Consider the following 24,624-nt stretch of genomic DNA (forward strand, 5'->3'; position numbering starts at 1 on the left):
CCATGGCTGATTCAAGCTGCCTCGGTGTTCCACAATCCCGGGAGGTGGAATATGAACATACCAACGACGACAGCGTCAATATTTAGCACAAATTAGGCACGGGATGCCTCAGGGGCAGGTCAGGGCCAAGCAACGTAGAATAAATCCACCGATGGCTCTTGCAAGAAATGCCCGAGCATGGAGATCCTCATGAGTTCTAGAGATGCGGAGGGGTTGAGCGAAGCGAAAGACCAGCGAGTCACGGGAATTCGGAACACTACCACGCTAGCCGCTTTGGGCAATCTGGGCACCCAACGAGGTATTCCGGGGTACGCCATTACGCAGCACTCGCTCCTTTCTCCCCCTGGTACCCGCGCGTATCGGATGCTCTGAAAAGCTCGTCCCTTCTAATCCCTCGCCTTTGCGTGGCACGTTTATCCTACGGGTTTCCACCGGCTGCAGGCCGAAGGCCTGGTCGCCCCACACAGAAAAGCGGTGTTCATCGGAGAAGACCCTAGGGTTGGAGCAAGGAATTTGGCGCCAATGGAGACTTTACTCAAGGCCGCGACGAGCTTTGACACATATGGAGAGGTTTCTCTACAAACTACGGTCTCCGGAGGGTGGGGTGAAATGATCTTGTCCGCCGTACCTGCATTCCCAGCCGTAAGTGACGGACGGCCCCGGTGCTTTGCGTTGGACAGCACGGATTCCGCAAGAGAAGCTCGACTCGGCAGCTCAGCTCTTCCCCGGTTACACCACCCACCGGGAACAATTCGAAGGCTAATCCCAGCATGAAGCCTGAAGCAGGAAAAGGTATCGGCCGGGGAGCCTTGTTAGACGCGTGGAGGGAACTGCGGGCAGCGCAACACATAACCCGGGTACGGCAGGGGAGACAGGCACGGGGACAGGCGCATTGTTTACAACAGTAGAAACCATTTCCAGGTGTTCTGATGGCCCAGCGCCCAATCAAGTCCTGCGCGAACTTCGAATGGTAATATCTACTAGCAGTACCTGCGGCGTCTCTGCTGGGCTGCCGAGTTCGCCGAAACCGAACAAGTCCATGAGTCTCTGCACGTCCAGGACCTGTAGATAACCAATCGCACTCATCTCGAAAAAATATAATGTCTCCGACAGTTACGACATCGCGCAGAGACTGGAATTCGCGCAATGCCATGCAAATCAAGCATTGAGCAGGTTCCCGCCCAGGGACTCGCCTCGCGTTCCTTGCGCCACACGGTCGAGTTTCGCGTCTCGGAGCAAGAAGGACAGGTTATGAAGGGCTGGAATCCAACGTGCACCGAATTTTCAAGAGTGTAGAATAAGACCGCGGTCTTGCCGGTGTGTCAAAAAGGCGGGAAGCGGGAGGAGGACGTGCAGGTCCGCGTGAGCATTGGACGAGGCAAAGAACGGATTTCTGCCGAGGGGGCAAAGGTCAGCGCAACTCACACAGTTTGAGATACAAAGTAGCCTGCAATTAAAAAGTCGGGAAAACGAAAAGTCATACCGGCCAGCAATATTGTGTGAAAGAAAGCGACAGGCCAGGGCGGGCAAAAAGGGCTCGCGCGTTGAGGAGGTCGAGAGCGGGGAAGGACGGGCGATGGATCTTTTGGAGTCCCGTTCCGGCGCTTTTCTCCTTCTCTTCCTTCTGCTGTCACCCCCGCCAATCTCCTCACTTTCCTCAGACTATGTAGTCATCGGGCTCTTCTTCGAGCCTTGTGACGCCTTGACCCAGATCTCACTGCGATTTCCAATTGTCTTGTCCTCCTTCTGCATGAAGGAGCTGTCAATCGCGCGACAGAGCTCCCTCGCAACCGGTTCTGCTCGAGGCGGTGCTCGACACCACCCGTCATTCCCTCGAGGAACTCCTTCATTATCTCAGTCGATCTGTGAAATCCTTACTGTCTAACCTTCTACCAACTTACACCTATCCGAACCGCCGCCATGTCGCCTCGTCGCTCCTCGAGGGCCCGCACCACACAGCCCTCTCCTGCCCTCCTCCAACACACCAACTCCAGCTCCTCAAACTCCACTACTCGCGAAAGAAGCACTCGCTCAAACCACAAAAACCCTTCTCCCCATGGCTCATCCGGCCATCGATCCCAGTCCGTCGACGACGCCGAACACGGCTCGAGGGTCGACCTTCCACAAACGCGCCAGCGCCAGCGCGCCCGCGAAGACGAAGATGACGAAGATCCGCCCCGAGCGGGAGACGATGAAGCGTTCGATGAAGATGAAGAGGAGGAAATCACTCGGTGTCTGTGTGGACAGCAGGACTACCCAGGCTTGCCTCACTCCCGTCGCGAAGCTCTGACCCGCGGTGTCGTCAAGTCAGAGGGTGGCCATCCACCTACAGACTCCTCTGATATGCTTTCCGATGACGTCGGGAGCATGTTCATTCAGTGTGACTCCTGCAAAGTATGGCAGCACGGTGGCTGCGTCGGGATTATGGACGAGGAGGCGAGTCCCGACGAATATTTCTGCGAAGAGTGCCGAAAGGATCTGCACAAGATCCGCGGCGAACCCAATGGGTAAGTTCCCTGAGCGAGCCTCGCAATTTCTTTTTATCGTCTTGCTTTGCATTGGGGTCTGGTTGTGTTGCGATTCTTCTGCTGGAGCTGGTCCGGCGGACGCTGGCTCTTACAGCCGAGTCAATGTCGGCTACACTCCAAGAGGGATTTCGCACAACTCGGTGATTGAGATCTTCGGAGACTCCCAACCTCCTTATCTTCGAGCCCTGCTTTACAATGGACATCTTATTGACAACCCTGCAGCTCACGCTCATCCACCTACCTCCCTGTCCAGCCGCCGTCGTCGCCCGCGCCCTCCTCTCGGGCTTCTTCACGAGATATCTCCCGACGTTCAAAGGACCCAAAATCGCGAAATAGCGAGGGTGCGTCGAATCCCAAGCGGCGATCAACTATGAATAGCCGTGATGCTGCTTACGACGAGGAGGAACAACTTCGGCGAGCAATTGAGGAGAGCAAAGAAGATACGAAGAGTATCCCCGACGACACATCTACAACCCGCCGCGGCAAGCGAAGCCGTAGTGATAGCGAAGTGTGCGTATCTCTGGCTCCCCTTTGAAATCTGTTTGGTAGCTGACATGGTACCTTCAGCAACAGAAACGGCTCGAAACGTCCGCGCACGAGTTCCCCCTCCCCCACAGCTGTGTCAAAACAGAGCAACCCCGCATCTCAGCCTCCTTCCGATGACGAGTCCAAGGCGAAGCCTGCAACAAACGGGACTCGACGACACAGAGCCACCTCTCGGGGCCAGCGCGATAAAGAACCCGCTAAGGAGACTGAAGAGGTCGAAACGGAAGCTCCAGAAGCCGCGAACCGTCGGAAAGAGAGGCCAAGCCGCCGCAAAGGAGAGGGTGAGTACCTATGAGTCTTTATCAGGCGCATTGTTTCTCATTTCTGACATGTTTTTCTAGAATCCGAACATGAACCGGGATCTCCGACGAAGCCGGTGCTGAACGAGCCTGAGCCGGTCCAACCCAGTCCGAATACTCCCACCCCCAAAGAACCAACGCCTGTTCGGCCATCAACGCGCAAGTCGGGACGCCCGACTGCCAGGCGGGGCGGCCGGGTGGGTCGCAACCAATACACCAAAGACCGCGATGCCAATGGCAATGGAACCGAGTCTCCTCGCCGGGGCCAGTCTCATGATATCGGCGGAGATTCGCCCCGAGTTGGCAACAACGGCCCCAATGGCATGCACGTTAATGGAGAAACTAGTCGACCGAGCAAGCCTCGTCACATGCACCCCCAGCGAACCACCATGAATGAGATGAAGCGACGCGTGGCCGCCATCTTGGAATTTATCTCACGAATGCAAGTCGAAATGGCCGTTGCCAGCGAGAACTCGTCCACGCCCACAGGAAATGGCGATCGTTCACAGGGCCTGCTCTTGAAGAGTATGGTCGATCAAATAGATGCCGCGATGGCATCTACCACCAGCGAAGGCGGCGAATCAGCCCCGCCCACGACAGACGGCGAAGGGGATGCCCCTATCCACGAGAAAGACTTCAAGGACCTCAGCAGCGTGGAAATGATGGACGTGCTGACCCGTCATCTCCTCAAATGGCAGCAGGAGTACGGCAAGTTTGGGGAGCGGTAGTTTCTGCCGTGTCACCGCGCTGCACGTGGTGTATGCCAACATCCCAATCCAAGCCAGGCCAATCATCAGCTGCTTCTCATAACGATACCCCCTGTTTCATCTTCTTTGCCGCCCGTTGTACATTAGGACCGCGTCTGCAGGTGTCTGCTTTCTTTGCCCCTCGTTTTTCTTCTGGATTTTCCTTTTTTTTTAAAACATACGGATCGGCGTCTTAATCATCACTGGAGAACGAGCATGGTAATGATTAATCACGCTGCTCTTACCTTCTCGGATTTCGAGTTTTCCTCTCGTGAGATATTTTTCGTTTTTTCTTGTCACAGATTTTTGCCTATGAATCTTTCGAAAGTTTCTGTTTATGCTGGGTTCTGTCTTCACTCTTGCTTCAAATGGTTTGGGTTGGCGTTTTTCTGGAAAGTCGGGCTACACATGGATTTTCCTACCAGAACTCCACCTTAGTGAGAACAATATCATTATTCCAATTCTTTGAACTTCATTTGTTATCTACTTGCATTTATATGACTGGCGGGGTACACATTGGTATATATTTGTGGATGGACGATACACCGAGGATCGTATGTCGACTGATGTTTTCTTTAGATGTTGTTGATCACAGCAGCACCTGAGACTTTCGACTGACGAATCTTGGGTAAGAAAATAATACGCGTCATAGGACAAACATATCAATCTCGCCCTGGTGGTTTGCATCATGCGATCTCCACGTGGGAACGAAACTATGAGGCTCCCTCCAGCCTCCAGCCTCCTTCGCTGCCAACCCCGGCTTTCTCACCGGGACTTATACTTCGGCTCCTATAATGTCTTTGATCGCTAGGCTCTCCACCAGAAACCCCATGTTCCCCTCTCCGCGTTTACCCCGGATTGCGGAAACATCCCCGGTCAACTGCATGTGTCTGCCGCGTGGATTGATGCCTCAGCTGCAAGAGAAGGGCCTATCGGCTGAAGGGTATAAATAGGTAGAGATGACGAACCCCGCGTTGGTCTCCACCGGGAGACCTTGGACATATCCTGAGACAGAACAAGAGTTCCAGTGCCAGTGGAAGCATCGCAAGAATGGACGATATCGCGCAAACCAAGCCTGGTACTGAGGCTGTTGAAGTTGTCAAGCCTGGACCTTTGCAACAGCTGCCGCTACCAGCAGAATTGGCTTCCAGGGGAGATGAGGAGATTGAAATGCTTGAAAAGGGATTAGTTCGCAGACTGGATAGCTGCTTGCTTCCCTCCGTGGTGATTCTATTCTTGATGAACATTCTCGATCGGTGTGTTCCATATTCCGTCCATCTGGAACTTTGAAGCTGATCTTTATTCCCAGAAACAACATCGCCAATGCGAAAATTGCTGGACTCACTGACACACTCGGAATCACGAATACCGAGTACAACACTTGCCTGATGATATTCTATGTCGGATGTGAGAATTCCTTCCATGCGAAGACATTGCTACAGGGCTAACACGTTTCAGACATCTTGACCCAGGTCCCATCCAATCTTGTCATCACGAAGGTCAAACCATCGATCTATATCGGAATAGTCACCGCAGGATGGGGAATTGTAAGCATGTGCCAGGCCTTTACGCGCACTTTTGCTGGGCTGTTCATGTCGCGCTTCGTCCTTGGAATGATAGAAGGGCCTTTTCTGCCAGGCGTGTTCTTCCTTATGTCTTGCTGGTATAAGCGGGCCGAGCTGCCTCCGCGAATTGCCCTTCTTTACGGAGCCAATATGCTGGCTAGTGCTTTTGGTGGACTGATTGCTGCGGGTATTGTAGCCCGTATGGAAGGCAAGATGGGGAGGCCTGCGTGGGTGAGTACATCTACTTAATGCATATTGAGCAAAGGATAACCCAAGTTTAAGGAATGGCTTTTCATCATCGAAGGATCTATGACGATTGCAATTGCATTCATTGTTATTGCATTCATTCCAGACTATCCAGGAACCACCAAGCGGTGGTGGATGAGTCGTGAACACCAATTGCTGGCCGTAAGTTGCGTCGCGGCTCTCGAACAGCACAATTTTCACTTGAATCCAGAGACTGATAATCGAGACTAGGACTGGCGCCTGCGCAATGAAAATGCTGGACTCGTTGATGACGATCCTGAGTCTCTCCTCTGGGGTGTCAAGCAGGCTCTCATCGATCCGAAGCTATACATGTTCATCGTCCTGCAGATGTCCCTTCTCACAGCCCAGTCCTTCAACAACTTCTTCCCTTCTATCGTCGGTACACTGGGTTACAATGATACCATCACACTGCTTCTCACAGCACCTCCATATGGCTTCGCCTTTTTCTGCTCACTGGCAATCTCTTTCCACGCGGCCCACAAACAGGAGCGAGGCTTCCACATCGCAATCCCATTGCTCTTCGCACTTCTCGGAAACTTGCTGGTAAGTCATAGCATCGAAGCCCAATCGAAGCCAAAACTTATACTAATAAAATCACAGGCAATGTTTGTCCCATCAACAGGTGGCCGCTACTTCAGCATGTTCCTTATGACAGCGGGTTCCTACTCACCCTACAATCTTTGCGTCTCCTGGCTAAGCTCAACGCTCCCACGTCCCAAGGCAAAGCGCGCGAGTGCGCTGGCAATTATGAATCTGATGGGCGCTGGAGTTGCACACTTCTACACTTCTTACATGTTTCCCGATTCTCAGCAGCCGAGGTACTATGCTGGTGGAGGCGTGATGAGTGGTGCATGTCTGGTGTGTGCACTTATGGCGTTCGGTATTAAGCGGCGCTTGAAACGACAGAATGCCGAGATTGAGAAGGCTGAGTTGGAGGAAGGCGTGCTTGCTGGTAGCTCTGCTATTGCTGGGAAAACAAGAGTTGATGGTATGGTTTCGTTCCGATACGTGCATTGAGTGTCGGGTGATTTTTGCTGCCCGCTGCGTAGGAGATAATATGATCACATAACATAATTTATCACAAAGATTGGTTTTGAGTTTGCGCTATCCCGCATACTGCGGTCAAAAACCTCCATCGAAACCCAGCCCTTGAAGCCTTTCGCAACGATCCAGGAGTTGGGGATCTCCGCGACAGGCAGATATGCACCCCGTTCTTTCTCAGAAGGGAATGGGTGTGCATGTTAGACCAAGTAAACTGCGGTGCCTCCCCTTCGACAAACCACGGGTGACTTTTGGAGAACGGAGGATCGAACCGTTCAGCATCAGAGAGCTGAATAAAGAATACTTTCTCGACAGGACAGGTGGCAATGAAACGATTGAGAGATTCGCGAAGAACTCGAGCAGAACCAGGGAAGCGACCCGACGCATCGAAAAGATCACCCCATAACTTCGTCCCTTCATGAAATGTGTCTAGACAAAGACCAAAATTCGACCGATCGACTTCATTGACATATTCCAAGGCAACTTCCCATGTCGAGCAGTGTGTTCCCCAAGATAGATACTCATACGCAATGGACATGACCGGCTGCTCCGCACTCGCAATATCAGCCAGCTGCTGGAGCTCACTGATAATCACGATCACGGCCTTGTCGCCGATAGCGTCAGGCTTGAAATTCGACGGGACTTGCAGGTAAAGCGCACGAAGGTCCCTTCGCTACCTCGATCCAACGCGTGCCTTTTTGCAATCTGTCGCTCAGAGGCGATCGGTCACCTTCGTAATTCTCGAAGGGTGCTAGAGACACAATCTCCAAGTTGTGTCTCTGGCATAAGGCGCGAATCTTCTCTGCGCCTCCGAGGATTGGAATTTTTTGAGCTTGAGAATATGCTTCCAGTTCGAAATAAACGATTTCAATGCCTTTGTATCCGACTTCTGCAGTGGCCTGGATCTTGTGGCGAGGCAATGGGAAGGGTGTTGGCCCAGCGATAAGCTGGCGATGGCCAATTTGTTCGTGAGCATCCGATGGATGTATGCGGAGGGAGAAGTGAAGCGCTCCGAAGCTTCAAGGTAGTTAGTTAAGCAGAAAGCGCTTGGGTGCTTTAGGCACCAGCCCGTTAGGGATGAACGTTCTCTCGCAGCCTCCTGCTTTCCAAAATGCTCCCGGATGTCTTTTCCTGTATCATGCTTGATTTCATAGAGCCGATCAGCTTGTTCAAGCGATAACCTCGCAGTCTCAATATAGAACTAGTAAATGAGAGGGACATAGCAAAAGTTGAAAATGGCGTAGAGCATATAATACTGCCACTGGATATTCTGGATGGCTGTAGGATGCAATCACATCAAAGCCGTCTAATCTGCACGTAAACTTCGCCGGAATTCATTCACCGGAAGTCATTCAGGCTGTGGTCGGGCCGGGATTAGGAGCGATTGAATCCGCAGAGCGGGCAGACCCCACAATCGCAGGGTAGCCTATGTGACGTACCCCATATTTTAGATTCCATCTAAATAGTTGTTCCGCATTGCGTGGGATGTCCAGGTGTTGGCTGGGAGTGGGCCGAATGCCCTGCTCGTGGCTGGATCACGTGTGTTGATCTTTCAAGTTCGGACTAGTGCAGTCCCTGGCCTCGCCATAGATTGCTTCGAGTTCCTTTCCCAAGGACCATCTCTATTCTACTACTAGTAGCAAACATGCTCGTCCTGTGGGCTAGGCAAGATTAATTAACCGATCTGGAATTGTCGAATTGTAAATAGCCGAATCATATTCCCCTCATGCTTATTTACCCCGGCCGCGAAACGTGAAACAAAAAGCCCATCCAGATACATACAACCCCAAAGCGAATCAGACATAGAGTCATTCGCTAGCAGTATGAAGAACCATCGTTAACAATGAAACACTAACACACCCTTCTCCGAATGCACATGTACGCCAACCGCAAGACACTCGAAAGCAAACAAAAACGGTAATACAGTCAGGCCCGTAGCAAAACTCCAAACGAACATGTTACACATTCCATCACCCTATTCACAGGAAGCCCTTGGTGTTGCTGGGCTTCCGCTGAGGGGTATCATTGGATCCGTAGACCGCACTTCCTCGTCGGCTACCGGCATTACTGAGGGCAGCCATGGGGGACCGACCGATTGTGCTACTCCGCGTCTTGTAGCCATCGAGCTCACGCTCGAGACGCTGAGCTTTCTCCCTCTCCTGAAGCAGCTCGCGCTCAGCCCGACGAATCTTCATCTGGGTCTCGGTATCGCCTTGATGCAGTTTATCGATATTCTGAAGGAGTCGGGCAATCTTATCCTGAGCTTTGTTCATATCCTCGGTGAGCTGAGAATTCATCTTCTCGCGTCGGTCGATCTGAGACTGGAGATCCTTCACAGTGCGATCGACGTTGCGGAGAGATCGCTGTTCGGCGCTATGCTTGTTCTCCTGGTCTTCGAGGTGGTTCTCGAGCTGTATAATATTAGTAACCGATGTTGCCATAACCTGATGCTGAAGTTCACGTACCTCCTTGATCCGCTTGTGCAAGAACCGCACATCCTGGCTACCAGAGGAATAACCCTTGGTCTCAAGGTCGACGCATCGGAGTTGAACTTCCTTCAGTTGCTTCTCCAATCCAGCCTTGTCCTTGAAAAGTTGAGCATGAGCCTCCCGCTCCGCAGTAAGCTCCTTCTGCATTTCAGTGTTCAGAGCATCGGCCCGACGCATCTTGCCAACAGCTGCAGCAGAGACATCTTCCTGTTGAGCAAGCTTGGACTTTAGCTCAAGAAGCTCGCGATCCATGCTGGCGGCATTACGCATCGAGGGGCTTTCTCCCTTAGCAAGATCCTCAAGACGCTCGCCAGCCTCAGCGAGGCGGCTCTCCAGCATTTTCTTATCCTTGAGAAGCAAGTCCCGTTCGGCGGTAACGTCTTCCACAGATGTACGAAGATCTCGAACCTGGGAAAGCAGAGAAACCACCTTAGTCTGAGCCTCGCCGTGTGCCTTGGCGGCTTCATCGCGAGAGTTAGAGAGATCCTGCATGACCATGTCGAGACGAGCCTTCTCTTTGGCCCAGGTTGAGCTATTAAGGACCTCGTTGTCCCACTTGCTGCGAAGGTCTTCGAGTTCATCACGCAGGCGGGTGTTCTCGCTACGGGCATTAAGCACGCGTTCCCGCTCCATCTCAAGCTCGCTGTTGATGGTCGAGAACTCTCTCTGGTACTTTTGCCTGGTCTGCTCCATGGAGGTCTCCTTATCTTCGATATCAATAGCTCGCTGGTTGCGGTAATCCTCCAGCTCATTCTGAAGACGCTGCTTGGACTGCAAGGCAGCCTGAAGCTCAGCCGCCTGGTCTTCCATGCGAGCCTCGAGGGATGTCGCTTGACGCTGCAAATCTTCCACGAGGGCATCCATTTCCTTACGCTCAGAAGTAATCTGCGCGCAGGTTTCCTCAGCTTCCTGGCAGCGAGACTTGGCAAAGCTCTCGGCACGAGTCGCCTTCAGGACAGTAATCTCGGCTTGTTCAATCTTGTTGAAGTACTCATCGGCGCGAGTCTTGTACAGGCTGAGGCTGGACTCCAGGTCCACAGCCCTCGACGACTCAGCATCGAGGCGAATCTGCAATTCTGAGAATTCTTGAAGAAGCTGGTTGCGGCTGATGGCATCCTGGTCTCGAATGGATTGCATCTCCTGGGTCTCAGAGCGAGCGTCACGCAACTCGACTTCCAGAGCAGCCCGGGCACGCTTGAGCTTCTCGTAGTGAGATTTGGCTTCGCCAAATTCGGCGATGGTATCGTTGTGAATCTTGAGCAAGGAGCGGCGAGACTGCTCTTGGGAGTTGATCAGATCATACAGTTCCTCGTGGGATTTGGCCTGGACGTCACGAAGCGAAAGCTCGCCAGATCGAATGCTTCGCTCCAGGGACGAGACCTTCTTGGCGGAGTCGTCAAGTTGGTCATGAAGACGGCCATTTTCGCGCTCCAGAAGATTCATGCGACGCATGGAGGGGCTCTCATCTTGCCAGATGTCCCGGGTGGGAGTAGAGCCGTGAAGCTGGCTTTGCAGATGGCGGTTCTGCATTTCAGTCATCTGAAGCTTATTCTGCAGCTCCTCAATTTCGGCAGCAGAGTCCATGCGTCTTTGATAACCAACGGTATCCACGGTTCTGTCCGAGCGGGCCGATTCATTCGGCGCTTCCCAGGCGTTCTGGCGACGGTTGGGTGTAGAGGGGTTGGAGAACCTCTTGAGAGCATTCTCGGAGTTCTTCCTGAGGTGCTGCGGTGTACGGTTGTTCGCGACCTCATTTTGATCGATCTCCTCAAGCAAAGCACGCTTTGAGGAAGAATACTTCGAGTCCAGATCCTTCATTTCATCGGCGTGGCGGCGGCGCATTTCAGCGAGCTGGCTCTCAGCACGGGCATGCTTTTCTTCTGATACCCGGAGCTTGTGTTGCACTGTATCAATGACTTGGGCCAAGTCCACTTGCTTCAAAAGGTGTGGCTGCACTGCTTCCCAGGATTGTGTAGGCTCAGAAGCCTCGGGCTCGAACACCCGGTGAAGAAGGGTCAATTGTCGATGCAGCTCTTCAATTTCTTTGTTGGCTCTATCCAGGGTTCCCTGGACTTGACGGGTATTTGACTGAGCTTGGCTCCGCAGTTGGCGTTCGTTCTCAAGGTTGCGATTGGCCTCTGCGAGCTGAAGATTGGCGGTGGAAGCGGCTTTTTCAGCATTGCGACTGGTCTTGTGTTCGCGTTGGACCTCGTGGTTCATATCCTCCAGGTTCAAAGAAAGTTTCTCTTTTTGCTTCTCGAGAGCGTTGATGGTGAGTTGCGACTCTCCGAGCTGGCGTTCAAGTTTCTTCTTCTCTTCGTCAATCCTAGCCTTCTCCTTCTGTAGGTTCGTCAGACGAAGTCTGTTGTTGTCGCTAGCCTTGGAGGTTGACCGAGCGATGTCAAGATTCTTTTGTTGTATCTTGGTGAGCAAGGACCGGTTGTCATTCTCCGAAGCCGTCAGGCGACCCTTCAGAGTCACTAACTCTCTCTCGAGTCGCTCCTTGTGTTGGTCATGGCGAATTCGGAAGTTGTCGGACTCGGAGATTGCGTGGGTGAGCTCTTGAACACGGGTAGCCAGTTCTGCACGTTCAGTCTCGATATCCTCCAGCAACTCAGTCTTATCCTGCAAATCCTTGCGGAGACTAGAGACACGCTCATCGGCTTGGCCCTTGATTTTGCGTTCAATCTCGGCCTCCGCATTTAAACGAGCGTTTTCCACAGTCGTAAACCTATCGCGAAGCTTGATCAACTCAGCCTGAAGGTCTTTGCGGGATTTCTCTGCTGCAACCCGGGCTTCGGTGGCTCGGCGGAGACTATCTTGCTGAATGTACATTTCCTTCTCGATGGTGATCTTCGAATCGTTGAGAGCTTCGTACTTGTTGTTCAGCTCAGCAAGATTATGATCGGCGAGCATCTGAACGTCGTCCCTTGACTGACGCTCGCGGCTCAGGTCTGCTTCGGCCTTGAATAGTTGATCCTTGAGGTCATAAACCTGTTTCTCGAGAAGCTTCCGACTTTCGCCAGCCTCCGCATCTTCGGATCTCTTGTCTTCAAGGAGCTGCTTGACAGCGGCGGCTTCCCGTTCCAGGTGCGCCTTCTCTGATCGCATGGCATCCCTCTCGGCTTGAACTTCGCGAAGGCGCTGCTGCATATTGTCGTGGCGAGATGAGAGAGATCTCTTCTCGGCCTCGACGGTCTGCTTTTCTTCGAAATGCTTTTTTGCGTCGTTCCGAAGCACAGTCATTTCACTTTCCTTGCGTCGCAAGAGATCCTCATAGCCAGTGGAGGTGGCTGAGAGCTCAGAAATCTGCTGGCGGATAGATCGATTCTCATCAAGAAGCTCACGATTTTGTGTCTTCGCTTTTTCCAGGTCCTTGGAAGTATTCGCAAGCTTGACATCCAGATCCTGATCGGTCTTTAACAGCTTGGCCTCGAGGTCTTGGAGCTTGCGATCCTTTAGGCTCAGGTGACTCTGCAGCATCTTGATTTCTTGACCAAGTTCCTGGATCTGACCATCCCTATCAGAGAATCGGCTCTCCGCATCGGCAAGCCTTTCGGTAAGCTCCGTCACGCGAGCCTGAAGGTCGTTCTTTTCGGCCTCCAATGTCTGGATAATTTGTCCAGCTTGCTCAAGCTGAGTGATGCGCAATTGGAGCTGTTCGTCGGTCTTTCTCTTGGCGTCGACCAATTCATCAAGCTGTTCCTCCAGGCTCTCCTGGTCCGCGATTGCCTCGGCGAGCTTTTCTGCAAGCTCGCCTTCACGGGCCTGCAATCGCTTGAAGATCTCTTCCTTGTCAAGGGCAAGTGCTCGCTCACTTTCCAAAGTCTGCTGAATCTTCTGAATCTCGATTTCGGTGCGACGCCGCTCCTCATCCAGCCTTTGACGATCAGACAGATCCTTTTTCATTTTCTCCTCGAGGGACTTGATCTTGTCGTCTCTCCTCTGAACTTCTTTAGCTGTGCGTGTGTCACCCATGAGAGGCTTCATATTCGAGAAAAGACGCCACCACGGGCTAGACTTGAGATTTAGATAGGCATGGAAGTTCTGCTGGATAATGCGGGTGGCTTCAGCGCGGAAAAGTCGCTTGTTCGCGATGCGGCGCTGAACAAATCCTCGAGCGATCGACTGAAAGCGGGTCATAATACTGCGAATGACCTGGTCTCGCTTCTCTTCCAGGTCGGCGAGAACACCCGCTCTGAAGAACACCTTGGTACGACCAACACGGTACCAGGATTTGTCCATGTTGAGTTTCTCCAGCATAGTTTGAGCCGCACTCTGTCCGTCCAGGTACCCTTTCGGCATATTTTGGCATAGCACCTCATACCGTTTTCGGAATTCAGCAAACGGAAGTCGATTCGGAAAGCCGGTGCGAGCAATACGAATACCCTCCAAGACACCGTTGCACCGAAGCTGGTCCAAAACCAATGGGGCATGAAGCATCTTCGGGCGTTTCTTGTGGTTTGGAAGGATACAGCGTACAAAGTGAGGATGCGTGGAATGCAACTGGGTCATCAGGCTGGACAGGTGCTCCTTGTGTTTTTGGGCCACGGTCCGGAACAGGCCTTTCTTGACTCGGCTTCGAGGATGATCACCTCCCGCCTCAGGATCAGCACAGTCGGCGAAGAGATTGGCCACGTGAGGTTGCGCAGAATCGGCCAACATCCGAGTGATGTTATCGTTCATGGGATCTTTATTCTTCTCTAGCCAATCATGAGTGGTGTACTCGACCTCAGCCGCATAATGCGTGAGGACGAAGCCTTGGTTGAGACGAGCAGATCTGTATTTGGGGGTCTTCCGGTCCCACAACGAGTGAAGCTTCTCGGTGAAACTCTTGTCTGTGGCTTTTGGCATGACGCAGTCCTCATCAAGGCAGGAGAAGATACCGATCGGGTTGGTCAACTCGATCAAATCGATGGTTGGCTGGAGGTCTTTGCCGAAGTCGATGAACTGCCATTCGATCTGCTCTCGAGCATATTCTTCCTGTTCCAGGACAAACATGTGATGGTTAAAGAATTGTTGGAGCTTCTCGTTGGTGTAGTTGATGCAAAGTTGTTCGAAACTATTGTTATCAAAAATCTCGAATCCGGCGATATCAAGTACACCTATGAAATAGTTGTCATCAGCCATTGAACGACCAAGCTGATTGTTGATACGAGTGACAAGATCCCCGAAGCCACGTTCATAGATACCCTTAGACAAGGCGTCCAGCGCGAGGCGTACTTGCTCAGGGGTCTGTACTTTCTCGACCAATTCTCTACCAGCTTTGACCCTTGGGTGTAGTAGGCCCTTGACGAATGGCTCCGAAGGGATGCCCAAGAGCTGACATGCTTTTTCCACGCTTGCATGTCCATCTGGCCCGAGCGCCGCCTGTTCTGCACGGGCACTCGCTTTGGCCACAGACACGTTGCCCAGGTGGAGAACGGCCGCGATGGTGCGAAGGATACACATCTGGTCTTCGTCGGAGAAGTTCATCACGTGGAATGCTTCGATCAGGGAGTTCCACTCGGCCTCATCAGAAACACCCACGATTGAGTCATTTCCATCTCTGGTGTACGAGAAATCTTCAATCTGGAGATCATTGAGCAACAATTTCTCACGAGTCGTCCGATCCGCACCTTGGAGGAGCTGGTAGAAGATGTGATAGTTTCGTTCACTGGAGTTGGGCTTGACCACTCGCGATTTCTCCAGTAAATACCAGTCAATCCATGCGCCACAAATCTGACCTGATCGTGAAAATTCAATCCTAATAAACTTTCCGAATCGTGAAGAGTTGTTGTTCCGCACCGTTTGGGCGTTACCGAATGCCTCGAGAATCGGGTTGGCACGCAGGATTTGTTGTGACAGGTTGGACAAATGTTTAGTCCCGGATCGACCGTAGGGAGTATCGGAGGTTGCGACTGCGGCGAGATATTGAATCACCTTTTTGGTGTTCTCGGTTTTACCGGCACCGGATTCACCTCTGTCCAGCAAGTTAATTGATGGGCTCGCGGGAGCGGCAGAACAATGGGCAATGAACTTACGTGACGAGAATACTTTGATTCTCTCCCTCTTCGACCAAATTTCGGAAGGCTTCATCGGCCATTGCAAATATGTGGGGACGAGTCTCCTCCCTTCCGCGACCCTTGTACATTTTCACATACTCGTTTGTGTAGATCGGCAGCGGGCAATAAGGATTGATCGTGACCAAGAACAGGCCTGAATATGTCTGCATTCCCTAGCGTCAGTACTCGTTTAATGTGCATATCTTTGGAGACAAGGTCGCTCACGTAGATTAGATCAGACTGGTATCTGGTGTGCAGGTTGTGCACCACGGAGGCTTCGTTCAAATGTGTCAACTCGGCCATGTCATCGGCCTTGTCAAATTTGGCCGGGTTGACCTTATCGACTTGGTCGGCATCGACTTCTCGTTGCTGTTTCGAGTTGTCAGCTGTCTGCAAATAATCGGGACAGTTGTCGGGGCTCATACATCTCCATCGTCACTTTGGACCAGCAGCCTCCCTCCATCTAGCTCTTCCAGAACCAATCCCCGCACGAAGGCCCTTTGAGGATCTCGTAACCAGACGTATTTGTTGCCAGAAAAGTCATTGTCACCCTCGAGTCCTCTGATTTGATCGGCGCCGCGTCGCATTTCCTCGGACTTGATAAAGCTTGGTGCGAATGTCCCAGGCGACGCATTGTTACGGCCGGAGTTGGATCGTTCGCGATTCGCAGAGGCCGGAGACAATGTTGGAGGTATTTGTGAGACCGATGAGTTGCGGAGATGCCCTCTGGCCGACTCTAGCCCTTGCGACGGCGTGATGATGGCCGATTTCGGCCTTGCTTGGGATTGCGGTGCTGGAGAGGGTGATGATCGTGCAAACGGGTTGGCCCGCTGGGGCGAGTTCTTCAGTTGAGACGGCAGCATGTCGGAAAGTTGTTCAGTAGCACATCATTCAACTCCAAAGTAGCTTCCCATAGCCGACAGAACACAGATTGACGATTAGTCGATGAGGAAGACACGGGTAGAACAAGTGAAGGAAGAACACAAAGCCGCAGAACACACGGGAGAACAGGGAAAGTGGGCAAGGAAGTCCCCGACGTGGAGTGAGGGACAATGATGGCATCAGGCGGAGAAGCAGCTGTTTGTTTACCCTGCGTTCCTCGGGCGCCCGCCGATCCCCGGTCCGTGCAGGTCACGTGCCCAGTGTCTTTTTTCGCGGCGGGACTCACCTCTGCTGTTACCCGCAACGTCGACTCTACTCCTCTTCGCGCAACTTTACTTCGGTCATCTGGGTCATCAACACTCGCTTTTGCCGTGCTCAATCTCACGGAGCAGGTGAATTTCATAACGTCCAGGGCTAAACAGCGCGACACATCCGCCACACCACCGGCGATCTAGGAGCTCGCCTACAATTCTTAACGCTAGATCACGTACTCTCCACTATGACACGCGCCTTCTAACCGTCCTCTTACACCCACTCACTCTGTCTTCAGTCGATCGATTCTCCAAAGCGAAATCGCGTTACTGTTGATCGGACTTCATCATGTCCAACAACCAACCACCCCCCTCACACTGGGGGCAAGCTGGCTACGAACAGTGGCCACCCTACCCCGGCATGATGCCTTCGAACCCGTACCTTCCCACTGCCCCTCTTCCTTCAACACCGCCTTTCCCCAACCCTAGTCACACTTTTCCTTACAACATGCGGGCTCCTGACGCGAACGCACCCGCTCCACCCCCGAGCGCTTCTGCTGGCCCAGCACTTTTTTACCAACCGGCTTTTCCTTACACAGGACATCTTGACGCATCGAACATTTCCACACCAGGATTGCCGCACTTGCCGATCCCTCCCTATGGGTATCCGCCGGTCCCAGCTCCATCTGGATCCTCGCAGCCTCTCTCCGGACCTTGGGAGATACGCTCAACAGACGCGAATCAGGCGCCGGCTTCTCGGTCGCAAACACAAGGCCCAGGCGACATCATTATGAATCGCGAAGAAGGCGAGCTCAGTGAGCATGGAGATAGGCCCACTGACACGCCCAACAAGGCTTCGGCACAGCAGTCATATTCGGCTCCGCACTGTGGCTTGGAGGAGGGTGAGACCGTCTCATCAGCAACTTCGAGCGGAAGCAGCTCACGTACATCTCCCTACACATCATTTACACGTGATCGAAAGGCTAATTCTTCTTTGAAACCCGCAGCTTACAACCCTCCTTTATCAGTCTCCGCCGATGCCGACGTGGTCCACCGTGCGATCGAGAACCAAAAACGGGACGTCCCTTTGGCTAGTTCGGAAAAGTCGGAAGAAGCATCTACCAAATCCACAGCGCAGATGAAAATCCAAGCCAAGGGCGCTTTGCTCAGCCTGGCAGCCCATGGCATTCGTTATGACGAATTGGTAGCGGAGGGTTGCAACGCTGCAATCTTGAGAACCCTCTACGCGGAGATAGGCATCAGGGTTCCCACGTCTCAAGCGGACAACGCATCCATTGAGAAAAGAGGCAAGTCAACTGCACTTCGAACGGAGAAGCCCGCAACTACGACGCTCGCCACGGCAAAGTCCTCGGGCATGCCCATCATCGCGACGACCTCTTCTGCCCCAATTGCACCTACCGCTTCGTCCTCGCACGTTACCAAATCCAGCGAAATCAAGGATTCTACGAGTCATGAGAGGGCCAATCCTGAGCTGCCAGTGAAAGACGCGTCCAAGTTGTCAGAGCCTGTGCCGGCTGCGTCTGTGCCAAGCTCGAAGAAGCCCATGGAGAGAAAAGAGGTCATTGCCAAGATGCTTGCTGCCAAGGCTGCTCAAGCATCCGAACCGAACGCCCCGTCCAAGGAAACCTCTATCTCTGCTGCGACCAAGGATTCACCGGCAGAAACAACCAAACTTCCAGTGCGGGAAATAAACAAAGCAAAAACCGAACTGGCCAGGCAAAGGATCGAAGAACTAAAGAAGAAAATGCTATTGAAGCAACGAGAACAACAACAAATCGAGGCTCAACAGCTTGGCCAGGCTTCGACCACTGCTCAACCTAACCAGCCTGCAGTTCCCGGCGTTACTTCTGCGCCCGCAGTGCAGCACCCACTTCCTGTTCGCCCTCCTTCTCCGTCTGCGGAGCCTGCCAAAATTCCAGGGTTGTCCTTGTTGGGGTCCAATCCAGACCAAACTGCACCTGCTGTTCACCCGTTGGCTTTGAATTCCGTTACTGTTAACTCAACCCCAGTATCTCGGTCAGCGCAGCGCAAAAGACTCCAGGCTTCGGACTTCGATGAACCAGTCGGTTCGCCAAAGAAACCTTTTAACAGTTCCGAGGCGCCACCCCTCACGGAAACCAAGCTCATCATTGACATTAGCGAAGATGATGAATCTCTCTACGGAGATGATCAGGGGGATGGCATGGACATCGATTCTGGCCCCGCGGTTGCTCCCATTTCTACCAGGTCGACTCTTTCGCGAAATTCTTCGGCTGTTCGCGCATCGACCTCGACCCCTCAAGAACACGATCAAGAGAGCATACGTGAGAAACAATTGGAAATCGAGGCTCTGCATCGGAAGATAGCAGAAGCCGAAGAAAGACAGAAAGCAAGACTGGCGGCCAGCGGCACCCAATCCCCTCGCACTGGTAATGACTCCAGCGTTTCGTCAAGTGCACAATCACACATACCGGATGCGCGCGAAGATGACCTTGCCGTGGACGGAAATGTTCGGCAGGAAATAAACGATCAAAATCGCACCACAACGGATGTCCACGTGGGTGACACAGTCATGAACGAAACTGAATACGAAATGTATGGACGGAGCCTGTTTGCGAATCTCCCCGACAGTGAAAAGGGTAAGTCTTTCTTCGAGCTGGAAGAAGAGCAACAAGGTTTTATCTTACACAAGTTACAGCAAAAGGGATATCGCCGTTCGCCGAGTCACATGGACCATATGATTCAAACGTACCTTCAAGGAGTGCAGCGCAGAAGAGAGGAGTACAGCATGCAGGCGAGGGCACGACAAGCACGAGCTCAGCAGCAAGCTCAGTGGGCGCTAGCAGTACGAGCTCGGGACCAAGCTCGGCAGCATCGGCAGTGACTCGATCGGCCGCTGACAACACGGAAGAAATGGCCGTCGCTATCACCGATGTACCCGCGCCTCCTGTGGCAGATTCCACTGCGAGCACCTCTGCAGCCGATATGAACAAAGCAACAGAAAGCAATATCGTAAAAAGTCCGCGAAAATCATCACCATCTCGTTCTGACTCTACCGGAAGTTCTATGGATGTATCCAGTGATGGGTATGCCGGCAGTTCAGGGCAAAACTCCCCTACCATTCTCCTACCGTCGTCCATTCAACCCACGAAACAGAGCAGTCCCATCATGAATTGTCAGAAGACTCAGATGACTATGAACCCCCAGAGCCCGATACCAGTGCTGGATCGCCTAGCTACTCGCCTCACTACACTCCCAGCGACAATCCCTCTATGAAACCCGGCCCACTTACAGCTCTGGATGAGAATCTGGGAGAATCCGTCTCTCAGTCTGTTGGTGAGCCACAGCCGGAGACATCCATGCAAGGCCCGTCAGACCCGACTGGGGTACCGCAGCATCCGACCGAATTTCTCGGCGCTTCTCGTGTACGAGCACCTCTCGTGAGAGATCTATAAGTATTAACACTAACTTCTATCCGCAGGACCAAGCATCGTCCACGGAAACAGATCGACAGTTCACCCCATACGATAGCTCTCTCAAGATGTTCAGAGCATACCGCTTCCACCCCGACTATCTGCAAAACGTTTCGGACGGCTACCGTTCGCTGACATACAGCCACAATATCGATTCAACAAGAACATTCTGTCCCTATGAATCTTCCGGCGGTGTGTGCAACGACAACACTTGTGGATTCCAACATTTCCGGGACATTACTCTCAGCGGTGCGTTAAAGATCTGAAGTCGTGTCGGCCCGTATGGTCTTCTTTCAAGCCAATTATTGCGTTCCATTTGTTTTTATTTTGCTCAAGAACTTTGCCGGCCCATCCCCCCCCCCCACCTCCCCATCACCAGACCATTACCCCTATTTAGTTCCCAATTTCCCTCAGCTAATGCCCGTTCCAAAATTTCCAACCCTTTTCCATTTTCACGCCTACTCTAAATCCCCGGTCCATATGCTGACCGCAGTACTATTAACCTCTATAGATGACAAGATCCTGGTCCAAATGGGAGCTCTCCGCGAGGGCCAAACTGAAGAAGAAAAAGAAGCCTATGTCGCCGGGTTGAAAGAAATCATCAACGGCATGCGACGTGACAAGGTGAAAGAATTCAGCACTGTGGCCAACGAGATTGCCGCATACCGTAGGCGCGTTCTCCAAGACCCATCGCGAGTCTTGCACTTGTAACTTTTTGAGGCAAACCCTCAAGGTGAGCTGGCACACAACCTCGCCAACCACCTCGACGACAGGTCTCCGTTCATGACTGCCCATCTCCCACCACACCAACCTTTTCTTTACGATACCCCCTCAACCGTCCTTCGGACGCCGAGGTGATTTCTTCTTGTCCCTCTAACACTGCTGTTTTCGCGTGCATTGCATTTACTCAGCGCGGCGTTTTCCTGCTTTTGAAAGTATCTGATCACTCACGCTCCGGGATCTTCCTGGCCTTGCAGCCGAGTGGGAAGCCATGAGTAGGGATACCATGACACCCGTCGACACTTTTGACCATCTTGGCCCGCATCGCGATGGCATTGGTGCATCTTTTCAGCTGGTCGTAACTTTGCAGTTCAATCCAACGCTTCATCGACATTTCGCAGGATTTCAGCTCTGCAGATGGATTCACTTTTTATTTCGGAGGAGCTGTATGACTATGGCGCCGATCGGCGATTTCGCAGCACATATTTTTAGGGTCCGTGTATATCACGAATACCAATCCTTTTCCATTTTCGACCAAAACTTGAATTTCATCTAGTGTAGCATCTACCGTAACATCAAAGATATAACGTAAGTATTATAATTTTTAAAAAATAGTCAATTATTTTGAAACTCAATCACAACGCAAGCCACAATATGCCCGTTGCTGCGGCTGCACCCGATCATGCACCTGACTTTCGATATATGTGATTTGATCTGATTTGCACAAAAGGTAAGTGTATGACTCAAATCCACCCGATAATTATTCGACAGTGACTGCATTTGAATCTAATTAAAATTAATGTATACGACAGTGACTCATCGATCCTTTCGAATTTCCAACAATATTTCCAGCATCCTGAACCGTGTATATCGACAACCGCCTACGATATTGAGGTGTTGTGTTTGCCCGCCAAGACCCAACGCTCCCGTCCACGGGTCACCCCGTCAAGCCCAAACAAAAATAAGAATAGAACACAAAATCGCAAACTCACCTGAAACGCAACAACGAGAATGGCAGACCCGAAATAGCAACTACGAAGAACCTAAAGCACCGTAGGAAATACTTGGCCCCCGTGCTGACGGACGTGCCAGCTGTGCTAAGTATAGAGAAGGAGAACTGGGAAGGAGAACTGGGAAGGAGAACTGGGAAGGAGGGTCCGCGGCCGATGGGCACTAGGACGAACATCGAAATCTCGATCTCGTATCTCCTCAAAGTATTAACATGCCGACCGGCCGAAAGGTCGTTTCGTCGTTTCGTCGTTTCAGTCCGTCGATAATAATAGCAAAGTCCAACATCACCGAATGGAGCAGTTGCAAGTGATGTGAGTTAACGTACCTTTGATACATGGGGGCTACTGTAGAAGGGCGAATCGAATTGGGAAATAATCGCGCGGACCTTAAGATTGCACGACCGGTGGGGGCCATTCAGCCATTGCAGATAGGCCAATCGAAAGCACAGACGTTGACTCTTCTCGCGAGGCATGCAGGCCTCAGCTCGGGGTCTGCAGACAGAGCTGAAGAAGTGGGAAAAAAAAGAACTCGAGAGCTATTCCATTCGATCCTTTCCTTAACGTAGTGGGGACATAAAAGCAAAGGCTATGAGTCAAAATCCCTCAAGGCAGACTGGATGATGTGCCGGATGACATGCGAGCGATCGAGCCAGATCGACCCGGCACCGCGAGACCTGACTGGCTACGCATTCAATAGAACTACACGCCTCATTTCTCTCCACAATCTTTGCCCCTTCTGCGAATGTAGCTTCGGAAGATTCGGGAGAGAACCCGCGGGCGCATCGCACAGCATCGCATAGTCTCGTGCCCACGCCCGAGATAATATTCCGGGCTATTGACAAGCGACGCTAAGAACTCGGGGATCGTTAGTGGACGGGCGAGGCGATGCGGTGGAGCTGGCAAGTCTTAGCCTCGTACCTACTTTAGGTACCACGCCTAGGTCCAAGGCGTGGTGCAGGGGAAGACGAGCACTAAGGGGTTCCCTGTCTCCGTGGACCTAGCACCAAGGAACTGGGATTGGATTATCTTGTCGCCGGATATTGGCCCGGGCGCAAACCCGGGACATTCGCCTGGCACAGCCTCTGTCGAATTACGAAGGAGGCAGCCCGGCCGTCGCGAGCTAGGAAAAAGTGGACAGATCGAGCTGGGTTGTGGGGAGAGTGTTGGGGGCAGGTTGGTCTTGTTGCTATTGCTGGTTTCTGCAGTCGTGGAGGTCTGGACTGGGATGATCATAATACATTTTCTGCATGTTGGCCCCCGGGCGGCTGTATCCCCTGAGTGTTGGGTAGGAGGTAGGCGCAGGCGTGGGTATGCAGAGTGGGCAAGGGTAGACACAGCTGGGGATGTACCTGAGGCCCGGTCGCACCGCTCCTTCGCGCGGGTTGTAGGGCTGGCCGCCAGCAAAACGCGACAGCAAAAGGCGGTCTTTGCAAGGACAGGAGCAACAGGCTCGCGTCCCACCCCGGGCGCATAAACCCCCCGGCTTGCAGACGCCCGGTGCTAGTCGAACTAGTGGAGGACGGGACTGGACGCGGGCGCCAGGCAGGAAGAGCCGGATGCCTAGGGTGTCCAGGCAGAGAATCCACTTTCTGCCTGGGCCGCCGGCCCATTGGCGCAGAGGGCGATCGGCAGAGATGCGTCGAGGCTCAAGTCACCTGGGCTTTGCGGCTCGGTTGGACAGGGAAGATCGGGTGCAGAGAAACCCCCGGCAGAGCGACCATTGGCTCGTCGGCCACGGAGTCACCGATACATGGCGTGGAGAAGGATGGCCCGAGTGTATGAAACCCAAAATCAGGAAGAACATGAGCAGACGAGGGAGAGCTTGGAAGGTTGGAAGTAAAGATTCAGGATAATATTTGTTTGATTTCGTCCCGATGGGGACTAGCGCAAGGCAGACCAGCTGACACACTAAACCGAAAGAGGTAATCGAACTATAAAACCTGTCCGAGCTGAGAGTCTCGTCTCTAATCTAATCGTCGCAGAGAAAAAGCAGGAGAACACAAGCAGGTAAAGACAAATATGCAGGAAAGCCACAAATGCCAAACATACACGGTAGGAGTCAAAACAGAATGTCAGAAAAGAGCGCAGTAGGAAAGAAAATACACCAGGCTATGCGGATATCCATCGCTTTGCAGAACAAGAAAACCAATCCAAATCATACATAGTAACATCAGAGCACACAGTCGTGTTCACTATAGCGGAAATGTCAGAAATAAGCACTTTTGAGTCGCAGAAGATCCGGATTAAACTCACCATTGCTTCATGGTCTTTCGCAGAAAGACAAGACGGAGAAGTGGAATTTCTCACTTCACATATGTGCAGACGGAGCAGGCCATGTGGTTGCAGTTGACACATTGTGGCTGGACGTTGTAGACCTTGGGTCCGTCGTGACATTGGCAGCAGATGTACATGTATGTCTGGCTGTATGTCTGCGTGACGCCGCCGAAAAGCGTGGTCTGGGGCGTTGGGCGCAATCGCGATAGTGGGCGCACGCCGGGTAGTTCTGGGAGGGCGACAGACATGCTCCTTGTGTCCAAGGGGAGTGTGTGCGAAGTGTCGAGGGCGACGGCCGAGGGGTACGGCGAGGTCGCGTGGCAGTGGCCGTGGTCGTGGGAGTGGGCGCGCAGGGCGTCGCTGCCAACCACCTTTTCTTCAACGCAGGCGGCGCAGCGTCGGTCACCGCAATTGATGCAGGAGTCGTAGAGGGCGGCGTTGTGAGGGCCGAATTGGCAGCCACAGCAGAACCAGAGGGTGGCCATATTT

At 52.6% G+C, this 24,624-nt stretch overlaps 7 protein-coding genes across 7 annotated transcripts; 5 read left to right on the top strand and 2 right to left on the bottom strand.

Moving 5' to 3' along the window:
• Window positions 1–177: 177 nt before the first annotated feature.
• N7532_006421 (uncharacterized protein) lies at window positions 178–372 on the top strand (the record flags this gene model as incomplete). Its single annotated transcript, XM_056618915.1, has 1 exon — window positions 178–372. The coding sequence occupies one exon, from the start codon at window positions 178–180 to the stop codon at window positions 370–372; it is 195 nt and encodes a 64-aa protein (XP_056475074.1).
• A 1,548-nt stretch (window positions 373–1,920) lies between these two features.
• Window positions 1,921–4,101, top strand: N7532_006422 (uncharacterized protein; the record flags this gene model as incomplete). The annotated part of the gene is made up of 4 exons (XM_056618916.1): window positions 1,921–2,507; window positions 2,751–3,038; window positions 3,096–3,355; window positions 3,416–4,101. 4 exons carry the CDS (start codon window positions 1,921–1,923, stop codon window positions 4,099–4,101), a joined length of 1,821 nt encoding a protein of 606 aa, XP_056475075.1.
• Window positions 4,102–5,169: 1,068 nt separating this feature from the next.
• On the top strand, window positions 5,170–6,968 carry N7532_006423 (uncharacterized protein; the record flags this gene model as incomplete). Its single annotated transcript, XM_056618917.1, has 6 exons — window positions 5,170–5,375; window positions 5,429–5,526; window positions 5,578–5,915; window positions 5,967–6,092; window positions 6,162–6,494; window positions 6,552–6,968. 6 exons carry the CDS (start codon window positions 5,170–5,172, stop codon window positions 6,966–6,968), a joined length of 1,518 nt encoding a protein of 505 aa, XP_056475076.1.
• A 2,003-nt stretch (window positions 6,969–8,971) lies between these two features.
• On the bottom strand, window positions 8,972–16,388 carry N7532_006424 (type II myosin; the record flags this gene model as incomplete). Its single annotated transcript, XM_056618918.1, has 4 exons — window positions 8,972–15,443; window positions 15,505–15,698; window positions 15,751–15,915; window positions 15,951–16,388. The coding sequence occupies 4 exons, from the start codon at window positions 16,386–16,388 to the stop codon at window positions 8,972–8,974; spliced, it is 7,269 nt and encodes a 2,422-aa protein (XP_056475077.1).
• A 619-nt stretch (window positions 16,389–17,007) lies between these two features.
• N7532_006425 (uncharacterized protein) lies at window positions 17,008–19,542 on the top strand (the record flags this gene model as incomplete). Its single annotated transcript, XM_056618919.1, has 1 exon — window positions 17,008–19,542. One exon carries the CDS (start codon window positions 17,008–17,010, stop codon window positions 19,540–19,542), a length of 2,535 nt encoding a protein of 844 aa, XP_056475078.1.
• Window positions 19,543–19,740: 198 nt separating this feature from the next.
• Window positions 19,741–20,842, top strand: N7532_006426 (uncharacterized protein; the record flags this gene model as incomplete). Its single annotated transcript, XM_056618920.1, has 4 exons — window positions 19,741–19,744; window positions 19,815–20,098; window positions 20,140–20,380; window positions 20,643–20,842. 4 exons carry the CDS (start codon window positions 19,741–19,743, stop codon window positions 20,840–20,842), a joined length of 729 nt encoding a protein of 242 aa, XP_056475079.1.
• A 3,322-nt stretch (window positions 20,843–24,164) lies between these two features.
• N7532_006427 (uncharacterized protein) lies at window positions 24,165–24,620 on the bottom strand (the record flags this gene model as incomplete). The annotated part of the gene is made up of 1 exon (XM_056618921.1): window positions 24,165–24,620. One exon carries the CDS (start codon window positions 24,618–24,620, stop codon window positions 24,165–24,167), a length of 456 nt encoding a protein of 151 aa, XP_056475080.1.
• Window positions 24,621–24,624: the final 4 nt, after the last annotated feature.

This window comes from Penicillium argentinense, assembly GCF_028826775.1.
Source record: "Penicillium argentinense strain IBT 30761 chromosome Unknown utg000005l_segment0_segment0, whole genome shotgun sequence".
Classification (NCBI taxonomy): Eukaryota; Fungi; Ascomycota; class Eurotiomycetes; order Eurotiales; family Aspergillaceae; genus Penicillium; species Penicillium argentinense.